Source organism: Saccoglossus kowalevskii, chromosome 16, assembly GCF_978046115.1.
Source record: "Saccoglossus kowalevskii chromosome 16, keSacKowa6.1, whole genome shotgun sequence".
NCBI lineage: Eukaryota > Metazoa > Hemichordata > Enteropneusta > Harrimaniidae > Saccoglossus > Saccoglossus kowalevskii.
In genome coordinates, this window is record NC_140656.1 from 32,084,443 (window position 1) to 32,098,276 (window position 13,834).

Here is a 13,834-nt window from a genome sequence, read left to right on the forward strand (position 1 = left end):
TGCATATGTGTGCTGGTATGTAATATGAAAAGAACTTGTGCATATGTGTGCTGGTATCTGATATGAAAAGAACTTGTGCATATGTGTGCCGGTATGCAATATGAAAAGAACTTGTGCATATGTGTGCTGGTATGTAATATGAAAAGAACTTGTGCATATGTGTGCTGGTATGTAATATGTAAAGAACTTGTGCATATGTGTGCTGGTATGTAATATGAAAAGAACTTGTGCATATGTGTGCTGGTATGTACAATAATATGAAAAGAACTTGTGCATATGTGTGCTGGTATGTACAATAATATGAAAAGAACTTGTGCATATGTGTGCTGGTATGTATCGGTAATATGAAAAGAACTTGTGCATATGTGTGCAGGTATGTATCGGTAATATGAAAAGAACTTGTGCATATGTGTGCTGGTATGTAATATGAAAAGAACTTGTGCATATGTGTGCAGATATGTAATATGAAAAGAACTTGTGCTTATGTGTGCTGGTATGTAATATGAAAAGAACTTGTGCATATGTGTGCTGGTATGTAATATGAAAAGAACTTGTGCATATGTGTGCAGATATGTAATATGAAAAGAACTTGTGCTTATGTGTGCTGGTATGTAATATGAAAAGAACTTGTGCATATGTGTGCTGGTATGTAATATGAAAAGAACTTGTGCATATGTGTGCAGATATGTAATATGTAAAGAACTTGTGCATATGTGTGCTGGTATGTAATATGAAAAGAACTTGTGCATATGTGTGCTGGTATGTATCGGTAATATGAAAAGAACTTGTGCATATGTGTGCAGGTATGTATCGGTAATATGAAAAGAACTTGTGCATATGTGTGCTGGTATGTAATATGAAAAGAACTTGTGCATATGTGTGCAGGTATGTAATATGAAAAGAACTTGTGCGTATGTGTGCTGGTATGTAATATGAAAAGAACTTGTGCATATGTGTGCAGGTATGTAATATGAAAAGAACTTGTGCATATGTGTGCTGGTATGTAATATGAAAAGAACTTGTGCATATGTGTGCTGGTATGCAATATGAAAAGAACTTTACATGTGCATATGTGTGCAGGTATGTAATCTACATATAAAAAATTGTCTAGAAAAGACAATTGTGACAATAATTTGTTTCATGGAATCCAAAATTACTTATTTTATAATTCTGCTTATAAAATAAAAATACAAATCAATTTCTTCTTTACAGTCAATTGTTGATGGAATAACAGTTATACTCCCATGGGCTGCACAACAGATAGAAGATGCCATCAAGGCTGCAGCTCAGGCAGTCAAGAAGTTATTTAAATCTCCTCGAACTGCAATTACTGATATTGCAAAATCTGTATACAAGTAAGTTTTCACTAAAATTAAACCTGATTGGTGGTTGTGATTGGTGAATATTTATGTCTGAAAATCGATAAATCATTGAATTAAAAAAAAAATGTTAACATTAAACTGACTATTAATTATTAAATTGATTATTCTGTGATTTTTCTGTACAATATTTTGTAAATTCATTCTTTTTTAATTATGAATCAAATGGACATAAATTCTATTGATCATTTTCGAAGTTTTTTAAAAAAAAAATTTTTTTTGCAAACCTAGAATTAAGGCAGCCATTGCTGGAGTGTTTGAAGCCAAGAATAGGATTGAAGAAGCCTGCTTCTTTTTGGACGATCAGCGACCTTACTGGTTTGATCTGGACGATGAGATTAGTGGGATCTGGGAAGATATTCTTAACGCTAAAGATAAATTAGAAGATGCTTTAGACTGGATTACTGAAGGTGTCTCTGCAGAAGACAACAAATTTGAACACTTCACAGGAGTGTCTTTGGTGAGAATTACTTATGAATGGTTAAACAGCTCTGGGGATATCAAATGCATCATGGGAGATTTATTCAATATATTCATACCTTCTTTAAAAGAAGTAAATTTGGATTAATTAATCATTTTTGAAAAATATTAATCACAACAACATTTGTAGAAAAGATTGACATAATTAGAAAACTCAATATTATGATAATTTGTATAAACAATAATATTTATGGCTATGTGACATAATACAAGAATTATTATGCGACAATTTAATGCTACAATGATGTGTTTTTGATGCAATACAATGACAATGTGACATTCATGCAAAGTGTGTGTGATTTGAATGTGAACACAATGTGATGCAAATGCTACAATGAAGGGAGAAATGCGAGATGCTATGCAATTTTCCCACCGTACATTTGATTTTTTACCTTGCCCGTACCATCAAAGATGGAAGGGAAAGGTATATTAACGGAAAGATTTTGTCCGGCGTTGTCGTTGTCGTTGTTGTCGTTGTCGTCGTCGTCGTCATTAATAATTGTTATTGTGTGCATAATAACTTTACTAATTCTATTCCAAACTTCATCAAACGTGGTCACCTTATTCATCAGTATAATGTCTTCCCTGAGTTTGAACAACAGATGTTTTGTATGAAAATATCATGCAAAAATTGAGAAAATCTGATAAAATATTTTGACTGTTTCTACTTGACTGATCACTGGTGATACACATCAAAGGTCACTGATCTCAGTGGAAATATGCATTGTTGTATGTGTTCAATGAAGCAAATGATTTATCTTGTAATAATATCCTTGGTAATGTATCCTAGAATCCCATACTGGGTTTCAAAACCAACTCATGAAGAGATTGCACAGTCTGATACACATTTTTAAACCTACCAATAAAATCTTTACAGAAAACAAGATGTCAGAAAATCAATATAAGCACTCCTATGAACTGGGTGCCAAACTTTGATCAAGATCTGAAGCTAATAGAAAATCTGTTTAGTTCAAAGTTATCAAATCAAAAACAATACATAAAAAATACATAAAAAGCAAAACATTTCATCCACATTTTAAAAAGAAAATTGTTCTAAAATATATGTATTCTGTATTTGACAAACAGTTCATTCGACAAATAAAAACTCGCAGGAATATGTTTCAGCTATTAGAACAGAATGATAGTTTTCATAATACTAGTTTAAAAACGCACTTCGAAGATTGCAGTGTTTGAAGATGTAGATTCTCAGGAGGCAACAGTACTGTTGACTTCTCCCTCCACTGGACACCAACTAACTATTTAAGTTGATTTGCATACAAAGCAGAGCTTGCAACATGATAGCTATTCATAAATGTTTTTTTTTTACTTTTCATATAATACAGTAGTCACACAATGAGGCAGTTTGTATTTGTCTCAGTGAATCATTAATTAATTTTTGACAGACACCTGTACAAAATATTTGGACAAAAGCCAGCTAAGATTTTGTCTTATCTTGCATGTTTTATGAATCTATTCACGTCTAAATGCAGAACTTTATTTTTGCGATGAGGTATTTATTTTTATACTAAAATATCTGAATTACTTTGAATAAAACTGGAAATTATGTCCCTTAAAATAATTAAACAAATAAGGCACCAATGTTTTTGTAAGATATTTACATCTTTTAAGGACATTCGGTAGACTGATTCCCCACTGTTGGTTCAACCCCAAAACTTGTTTGTATTCAAAATTAATTATGACAATGCATATTTATATTGAAACAAACTGTGATAAAGGGAATTATATAACAAAGGGCAAGGTCACCAGAGTTCAACTATGTTATTCCATACATGTTGTAAGAGTGCCACATGCAATGAATTTTTTGCTTCTTAGCAAGCCCGTACTCAAGATTATTTTGTTTTCACAGTCCACTGTAAGGCAACAGATAATAGATGAAATTATTGGTGACTTTGATGATCTCCTAGCTCCTCTCACAATTGTACAGAAAATATCTGAACCATTTGTTTTGGCGTACGAGTCATTCACTGGGACAATAGAAGATATCAAGGAAGGCTATGAAGGAATTAAACGAGCGTGAGTATACTAAATTACATGCCAATTAAAATGCCATCATCATCATGCATTGCACTTTTGAATGTTGTGTAAACATACAATGTATGTTTCATTCAACGTGTGCGTAGCATGGGACCCATATTCAAAATGACACGATGTGACGAAGCAATGCTTTTATATAATATTATCAATTAATCAAATGTATCGTAATTGACAGTATGGCAATTATATACATGTTGGTTAATGTGATCCCTCATCGCCTTAGTGCATACTTTGCTGTATTCTCATGCACTCTTCTAAAAATAATCAAAAGTACTAGTTTTGATTTGGGTGCAACATTCACTAATTGCCGCTGGTGACTCCTTAGATACTTTCCAATCACCATAGAAATTACATAAATCTTAATTATATCTCAGTGTGTACTCATTGGTCTGCCCTATAGCCCAAAATATGAGTCCTGTATCTCGTGCATGTATGGGGTAACAATCACCGCTCTTTAAATGAGGGATAACCAAAGTGGCAACAAAAAATGCTTTGCGTTGTGCATGTTTGTGCTAGTAACAAGATTGTGTCCTGTGTCAGACGTAAACAAAGGAAAGTATCCACATGTGATGTCAATATAATCTTGATTGTGTTCAATGTTAGTGACATAGTTTATCTTCTTACATAAGATGTTTCCATGGTCAAAATAAGTAATTTTGGGTTGGGTTATACATTTGTAAGCCCTTCTAATTGAATCAAATGCTGTACAGTTTTTTACAACTTTAGAAAATTTTCAATTAATTAATTAAATGTAATTTATTAAAGAATATGCACTTCAAAATACATTATATTTTCATTCTATTATCGATAGGTATGATGAAGCAAAGACCCTGATTAATGAGATCTTCGGTCCTAAGATGGGTAAAAAGTTCCCTAGAACTATTGCCTATAGTTCATGTGGTGAAGGAGCATACTCTAATACTAACCAGAACACATTGCCAGGAATTGATTTAGAAGCACAAGAAGGAGAAGAGGTAAGAGAGAAATGGATTCTTTTTCTAGTCCCCATTCAAATAAAGTGTGAACAATTATAATTTCATCTTGCATCTGTCTATGAATCCTCACCTGTATCTCTCTCATTACACTGATCATGTTCAAACTTTATATATTCATCACATCTTGGAATGCATATGCACATATTTTCTGATGTGATTCTAGAAATGCATTTCTGTCATTTGGAAACCAGATTTTTTTTTTATTCATTTGACATGTCACTTTGTTTGGCAGATCAGCACTCAAAATGGCCAACTGGCATCAATTTTGTTTTAATGAATGGTGATCTGGAATCATATTCATGGAAGAATCATGTTCAAATTTCAAACATACATCATACTACATATATATAATACATTGTATATATATATATCTGTTTCTAGATGGTCATTTCGCAGCCATTTTAGTGTAAAAAATCATCAAGATTAAGATCATGATCACATATTATTTTTATACTTGTTCCATGAGAGCCACATTTCTGACGTTTCGTTTCAGAACATTTAATTTAACTTTGGTACTACAAGGAAAATGTCGAAAGGATTTTGTTAGTTTGTATTCTATCTGAATTTGTATTAGTTATTTTTTAGGGCTTAATTATTCACTTATTTCGCTGACAGTTGAATTGAAACAAAGTGTATATTCAATTTAACAAAACAATGTATTTTTTTTTCCCACAAAACATTGAATTTAAAAATATTTAAAAATTATCTCTGCTACATGTACCACAAATCTGCTAAAATGTAACCCAAGGAATATATCATAGAGATATTTATGCTATGATTCAAAATGGCTGACAATCGGGTAAATGGCATTTGTGAAATATTTTCTTGTATTTCAGCTCACTGCACCTTTCAATGGTGTGATTACTTCTTCCGGAGGTAATCAAGTAACCATGGTGATTGATGGGGGAGAACTGAAAGACACTGAGATTATCATTTATTATGTGGAACTCCATTCTAATGTTGATGGCACACATGTAAGTATTTCAATTCAGATTCATACTAATTCTAAGAAATTTGAGGGCAATTGGAAAGTGAAAGTTTGATGATTCTTCACACAATTCTTGTTCCCCACATTTTTGTCAGCCTCTATGCTGGTTTTAAAATAAAGCATGCTGTATCATAAATATAGTAGCCATGTCAATGTCGTCTGTACTTTCTACACAAATAACTTCCATTTTATGATGCATCATCTTATTTGCATAATAATTATCAATTTTTGGCATTTCCAAAATAAAAATAAAAAAAATCCTCCAACTCGTTGAAACACATTTTTTTAGTCCCCGTTTGGATGCAGTTCGAAAATGGGGACTTATGTTTTGACCTCCGTGCGTCCGTGTGTCTGTGCGTTCATGTGTCCGTGCGTGCATCCGAACCTGCATCTTAGAAATGCCAGGACCAATCACGATTAAACTTCACACATACATCATACATGATATTATACATATGCACATCAATTTGTTTCATGATCTGATTTAAGATGGCCAAATGGCAAGCATTTCTCTGCTGTTTACAAATGGATTATGTTCAAACTTGGTATATACGTTGGACATTATAGGACCTTGATGCACATCATTTTGTTTTTCAGATAAGATTCAAAATGGCCGACTGGCAGCCATTTTGTTTTAATGAATGTGGTTCTCGTGCCATATCTCTGACTTGCTTTCACTGCTTATGTTCAAATTTTAAATTTTCAATATACATCATGTCATAAATAGACAGATACACAAATGTATATTGGTTTGACGATCCTATTCAAAATGGCCAAATGGTGGCCATTTTTGTGCTAAAAAATCATCAAATATCAAGCATTTATGGATGGATTTCGTTCAAACTTGGTACATATATTTTAGACATTACAGGTTCCTGATGCACATCATTTATTTTTCAGATCGGATTCAAAATGGCTGTCTGGTGGCCATTTTGTTTTAATGATTGGGCTTCTAGAGCCATATCTCTTGCATGCTTTGATTATATTCAAATTTTATATATTCGTTATATATATATGTATTCAAAATGGCTGATTTTGAATGCTGTTCCAGAGCAATATCTCTCAATATGGACAAGTACTTTTTTGACGATCAGATAGAATTGTCAATCATTTTAATGTTAAAAAATCATATTCCTGACATGGTTATATTCCAGCTATATTACTATAAACAAAACTATATATCTTAAATTTGATAACTAACGGGGACTGTGCCATGCATGGCTTGTTTATATTATTTTATATATTCATTAGACATCATGTTATAGATATATACATGTATTCAAAATGGCTGATTTTGTTTTAATTAATCCTGTTTCAAGCAATATCTCTTAATGTGGACAAGTAGTCGTTTGACGATCAGATACTAATGTCAATCATTTTAATGTTGAACAATCATCATAATTATATTCCTGACATGGTTATATTTCAGCTATATTAATTACTATAAACAAAACTATATATCTCAAATTCGATAACTAATGGGGACTGTGCCATGCATGGCGTGTTTCTTATGAAATTAGTGTCCAATAAGCATATAATAATAACAATATAATAGAAGACTTTTTCTGAAAATAAAATAAATTTCTGAAATTAGTTCGAACACTAAAAATGACACACTAACTACTCATCACCATGATTTGTTATAGCATCAATGAGTGCAGATACTGATAATAACAAGATGTCAGTAGTATTCATTGTGTACTCTCCCAATTATTAGATAGTATAGTAACCATGCAAATATGTTTTTTTTTTCAAGTAGTATAATTTTGTTGCCAAAATGCTGGCCTGTTTGTTCCTGCCAACATTTTTTTTAGAAGTCTTGCTGTACTGTTCATGAAAGTTTATGGAATTCAGAATATATTATAAGGTTATTACGAGAATATGTTTAGTATGTTTAGTATGTTTAGAACAGAATCAGCGAACTTCTGTGGAGTCCGGTCAAACTCTGGTGGCAGCCATGTTTGTTTTTATTATTAGAGGACACTTATGCACGTAACATTTATATCTTCACAGAGTCAGGTAATTCTCAGTGTACAATGTAGTTTAGTTATGCTAACACTGTATTTATTCTTAACTATTGTTCATAGGTTACAAAAGATGATCCTATTGGGACAGTGACATCATCAGGATGCTTTCCAAATGTAATTCATATTGCTCTTCGAGTTCAAGAATTACATGAATACATTGACCCCACTAGGTATCTCATGAAACGTGAAATGCCGTCACCAGGATGGACCACGGAATGTGATGACTATATTTTAATATTTAATGTAAGCTGATTTGTATGCCTACTTACTTTATTTCAATATTTGTGAAAGAAATTTTATTGTTAAATGTTCAAAAATAATTACAAACATTTACACCAATTATGCAAATTTTCTCATATAAAGCACTGATATACTGATCGCTGTAAAATACTTTAATGCTGAAAGAATGATTCAGTGAAAATAAAATCCAGCGAATGAACCCTTTCCCCCCATAATTTTCATTCAACTCGTCAAAAATCTGTGAAAATAAAGTCTTTTCAGCGAAAATTAATTCCAGCTAAAATAAATTATTTTACAGTACATGTATATTTTAAGTTGATGAGGATTATGACATGCTTGATAACCAGACCCCTGTAAATTTGTCTTACTTTATTCTACTTTGTTTTGATTAGAGGAAACTATAGCAACTGTTTCTTGTGTATTTGCATTTTTTCTGTAGGGTCTGACAATTGCTGAAGGATCTATTACTGAAGGACCAAAGGAGACTGATACATCACCAGCCAGAACTACTGAACCCGATACTTCTGATATAGATGGCATTGCTTCTAATAAACGAAGAAAACGTGGTATTATTGGTGATGTCGTTGATGTAGCAAAAGGTAGGAATTAAAAAGTTTGAAGTTCCACAAGTTTTACTGTCTTAACCACACAAATCATCTCACTGTTGTATTGGTAGTTATAAATCAATGTATAGTGAAGATCACATGGTATGAATATTGAATCTCTGCCAAATCTTCACCATCTTACTTTCTTCCTATGATGCCTTTATCTTCAAAAATATCTTCAGGAATGAATATTTTTTTCTATCACTGTAAAAATTACTCACAGCAGGCACTGTGGTTATGCTGATATTACATTTAGTCTTTATGTGTTTTTTTGCTAGATTTTGTTGACGACCTTGAATTTCCTGGAATTGATGAATTTGGTCCAATCTTCAATTTTAACATGAATAGTATGAAACTTGGTGATGTTTTTGATTTTCTGGATAACTCTGGACTCACTGACCTCAAAGATCAGCTTGAAACCTTACTGGATAAAGTCAAAGTAAGAATTCCACTAACTTCTTTCTCATAAGTGCCTTCTTTCTTCTCCTATTTTACTTCTTTGTCTATATTTATAGCGGTTTTTCAAAGATAACCATGATGACTGGGTTATAGGTGCACATAAGGTGTTTTTGATTGAAAATAATATGGCCCACTGGTTGTTATGTTTCCATACAGATCTTCCATTCTTGCAGTTACTGCAACAACTGTTTTTCTATTTTACTGGATTTTGATTGCACACTACATTTTTTAGTGATTCAACCAAATATACTTAGCCCATTACAGTACATTTGCCAGCCATGTCTGGTCATATCACTGCACTATTCAGCCAAAAGCACACCCATATACCCTTGATCGCTACTAGTAATGGACTTTGACATTAAATACATCATTGCTCTGTGATCTGTCTGCTGCCAACATTCTATATTATGTTATGTTTTTGCTTAAAATCTCAGAAAGCAGTAAATACAGAGGAATGCAGACGACCAGAAACTATGGATATCAAGGAACTACGAAATCAGCTAGAACTGAGAGGACTGTCTACCACAGGATCTAGAGATGAACTTATTGGAAGATATTTAGAGTCTGAAGAGAGTAAGTTGGACACAAACACTGAGTTGTTTATTGTAATATAACAGAAGAAAATTTAATCCAAAATTGCATTATTCATTATTCAGTCTGCTTTCTGTTACAATGGTTGTGTAAATTGGCAGTCTGCAATTGCATATTGTTTCAAACAATTATTTATTATCACTGGTTGGAAGAAGTTCTAAAACTTATGTATTTCTGTCTGATGTTGGGGTAATTTCTTGGACTTGGTGCAAGATTTTGTTTGAAGTTGATGTAAAGACAAGATATACCGGGTAATGAGAGATGTCAGTATCACATTAGTAGATGGTTTGGTATATGATTGAAAGTATCAAAGACAGGGACTATGTCATCTCACTGACTTCAAAGTATACGCTTTAAGGTATCAAAGACAGGGACTATGTCATCGCAGTGACTTTGAATTATATGATTTAAGGTATCAAAGACAGGGACTATGTCATCTCAGTGACTTTGAATTATATGATTTAAGGTATCAAAGACAGGGACTATGTCATCTCAGTGACTTCAAAGTATATGATTTAAGGTATCAAAGACAGGGACTATTTCATCGCAGTGACTTCAAAGTATATGATTTAACACGTCGAAGACAGGGACTATGTCATCTCAGTGACTTCAAAGTATATGATTGAAGGTATTAAAGACAGGGACTATGTCATCTCAGTGACTTCAAAGTATATGATTGAAGGTATTAAAGACAGGGACTATGTCATCTCAGTGACTTCAAAGTATATGATTTAACATGTCAAAGACAGGGACTATGTCATCTCAGTGACTTCAAAGTATATGATTGAAGGTATTAAAGACAGGGACTATGTCATCTCAGTGACTTCAAAGTATATGATTGAAGGTATCAAAGACAGGGACTATGTCATCAGTGACTTCAAAGAATTATGTTTTTAGATGTCAAAGACAGGGACTACAATGTATGTCATCACAGTGACTTCAAAGAATTATGTTTTTAGATGTGAAAGACGTTATTTATGTCCTGTTTTATACGGTTTTCACTAATATTTGGCTAATCTTCTACTTCTCTCTTACAGAATGTTTTGGAATCAGAAATGCACTTACCAAGAATATCTACTGTACATTTGATGAGAATTGTCTTGGTGTCAGCTGCTGTATGGATTTGAGTCTTGGCCATTTACACAGATCATTCAAAGCTTTTGTTCAATATGACCCATGCAATTTTGAACTCACTATTGGAGTAGATAGTTGGACAAAGTCTTTTGATCTTGTGGACTTTGATTTTGGTGAGTTGACTTTGGTATAAAAAATTACTGTTCTCAAATGTTGGGTAACAGACACTGAAGAAGGTAACTATTGATATTGACGACTGAAGCCAAAGTCGACTATTAAAGTGTTATTCCAACTGAGTAATAACCTTTGAGAAAATGGTTTGTAGAAATTTTATTGAAAGTAATAGACCATTTTCCGTACACTGCGAGAATCATGCATTATGCGTGAAATCAAACGTAAAAACAGGACAAACAAAGTGTCGTAGTGGCGTCAAACATCATGTGGGATTTGACAAACGCGAAAGTATTGGGGGACATTTCTATACTTAATAATGTGCTTTACACATTTGATGATAGGCAATATTGGCAGACATTTCCATACTGAATAATGTGCTTTACACGTTTGATGATAGACAATTCTGATTAAGTAAGGGTATTCGAAAGCAATAATCCTCTGTCAAAGATCACCCGGTCGATATGAGCTACGAAATAAAGAAATTCAAGTTCAAAATCAAATCGTTCGATTTTTGCGGCAGACGTTCAACGCGCGTCTTTCATGCAACTAGCGAGATCTCGCAGTTGAACGGAAAATTACCAATTATGTGGGTTTGAACAGAAATTTATTGAGAATATAATTTTACAGAAATTTCTATATTTAGATATCTATTTAAAAATTTCTATAAAATTTCTGTTGATATGTAGAGCTATAGACATTTAATGGAATTTCAGTTTTATCAAAATATTTCTATTTAGTTTGTAGAGCAAGTAAGTACAACAAAATGTATAGATGTGTATATACTATAATATTAATATTAATTATATGTTGAAGAAATGTTTTGGTCCCTTCACCCCTAATTTAATGGAGTTGAATGAAATTTAGAAAGTTTGTATTGATATATAATTTTTTAAAAGTGAGGTCACTGTTTATCAAATATGAATTATATGTTGACAGCGGAGGAAGAAGAGAATCCAGTTGTAGAGGATATTGACGTACTAGACGCTGTGAAGATAACAATTAAGTACAAGATTGAAAAAGATAATGAAAATATAATAGTGAGTATACACATTTGTATTTGTATCATATGGCATTGATTGGGTTTTGTTGATAATTTTAATGTTAAATATCATTGTTGACATGGTATGATAAACAAAATTATTATAATTTTAATAGTAAGGAAAGCAATAAAATTACGGTTATGTAGTGTAACTTGCATTTGTTCTACCGGTGAATCGTATCTGCACATGTTCAAATCACTATCTCCATTCCTCGTATTCAGGTCAATTTGGAGACTGGTTTGTGTTCCACAGAGATTGACTCCTGTCTCCCGTTTGTCAAGATTCTGGACAATGCTGTGATTGCTATACCATTTTGTGATGAAGGAATGCAAGAATTCGTCGATTCTCTGAAACAGCGACAAGAAAGTACAAGTAAGAAGTTGATTCTGTTTAATATAAGATTTTGATTCAGTACATTAAATATCAGAATCCTAATTTACTTGCCAACACAATTGTTCATGGACTCACAGATGTCATTAATCTTTTGATTACAGCATCACTGTGTTTGCTCATTTGTGCTACACTTGTATTATTAATGGTAATTTTGTTATTCACGTTGTCAATTTCTTTTGTTGGGATCTTAATACTTTGTATATGTCTTGTACATAATTTCTCATTTGTTAACTTTGTAGTCTGATTTATTTCTGTTTTAATAGTGCTATATTTTGTTATAGTTCACGTGAGACCAAATAATGCCATACTTCCATACATGTGGGATTCTATTAAAACTGTAATAATTGCCTTATAACAGGTTTTATCAAAATAAACTTGCACTATGTTTTCATAATTTTTTTTAAAATCAATATCCAGTACTCATGTCACTCAACCTTCTGTCTGCTTCATTTGTTTATTTTCTGCGTGGATTTGTGCTCGCTTTTTGAAAACAACCTGAGAATTCCTGCTTTACTTTTTTTTCACGTAAACCTGGAGGTATCATTTGCATGCTTGTCCAACCAGCATTAAAATCACTATAAATGTAATCTGAGGTTTACATTGATTTATAGTTAAATCTCTTTGAATTTGAAAGACGTTAAAGCGGGGAAGTCGCCACCTGCACATGCATCAGATTGCTATAGCGTGTCATCGTTTACAAACAAGCGTCTACCCATAAGCCTTTGCGTTTTTAGCGTGAGTTTGGACTCAATTCCTGCGCATGCACAGGTGACTACCTCCCGCTTTAAGTAGCCAGTCTAAAGTTTCAGTATGTTCTGTTTATACCGGTAATTACAAAACTTGTTAAGATCTGTAGTTCTTGATTAATTGCGTGCATAAAGTCTTAAATTAACAAAGAAGACAGAAACATAAAATGTGGCAACAATATTTTGTCTGGAATATCAAAAATGCTGCTGCTAATTTTTAATGTTTTTTTCATTAATTTTGTAATTAGGCACAGACCTGTCTGGACTCACTTTGGGTGAACTGGAAAATATATTGGACAATTATCTAATTGATGAAAAGGATGTGACAAAATTAATTAATGATTTACGACAATTATATGAAAGATTGGTAAGTTGATTTAGTTTTATCACGTGATTATTGTGCATATTATTCACATTTACTGTCAAATAATGTTATATGGTATGGTAAATGTTATAATTATATGGCATTTACTATGAGGACATAAATATTGGTAGTGTCACTGTCAGAACTGTGTGTATCCAGAGGGACAACAGTGTTTATTGATAGTGGGTATTCTTTTTATCGATCTGGTAAAAGTTAAGCTAGTA

The 13,834-nt window shown here is 32.7% G+C and overlaps 1 protein-coding gene across 1 annotated transcript in view; it reads left to right on the forward strand.

Moving 5' to 3' along the window:
• Positions 1–13,834, forward strand: part of LOC100366953 (uncharacterized) — a 151,938-nt gene that overhangs the window by 39,804 nt on the left and 98,300 nt on the right. Inside the window, exons 17-29 of the mRNA XM_085491379.1 lie at positions 1,213–1,355; positions 1,611–1,839; positions 3,727–3,893; positions 4,726–4,888; positions 5,746–5,883; positions 7,985–8,167; positions 8,604–8,763; positions 9,048–9,208; positions 9,663–9,801; positions 10,857–11,066; positions 12,004–12,104; positions 12,329–12,479; positions 13,495–13,613. Of these exons, the coding sequence (XP_085347505.1) occupies positions 1,213–1,355; positions 1,611–1,839; positions 3,727–3,893; positions 4,726–4,888; positions 5,746–5,883; positions 7,985–8,167; positions 8,604–8,763; positions 9,048–9,208; positions 9,663–9,801; positions 10,857–11,066; positions 12,004–12,104; positions 12,329–12,479; positions 13,495–13,613 (2,064 nt within the window). The remainder of the gene's footprint in view (positions 1–1,212; positions 1,356–1,610; positions 1,840–3,726; positions 3,894–4,725; positions 4,889–5,745; positions 5,884–7,984; positions 8,168–8,603; positions 8,764–9,047; positions 9,209–9,662; positions 9,802–10,856; positions 11,067–12,003; positions 12,105–12,328; positions 12,480–13,494; positions 13,614–13,834) is intronic.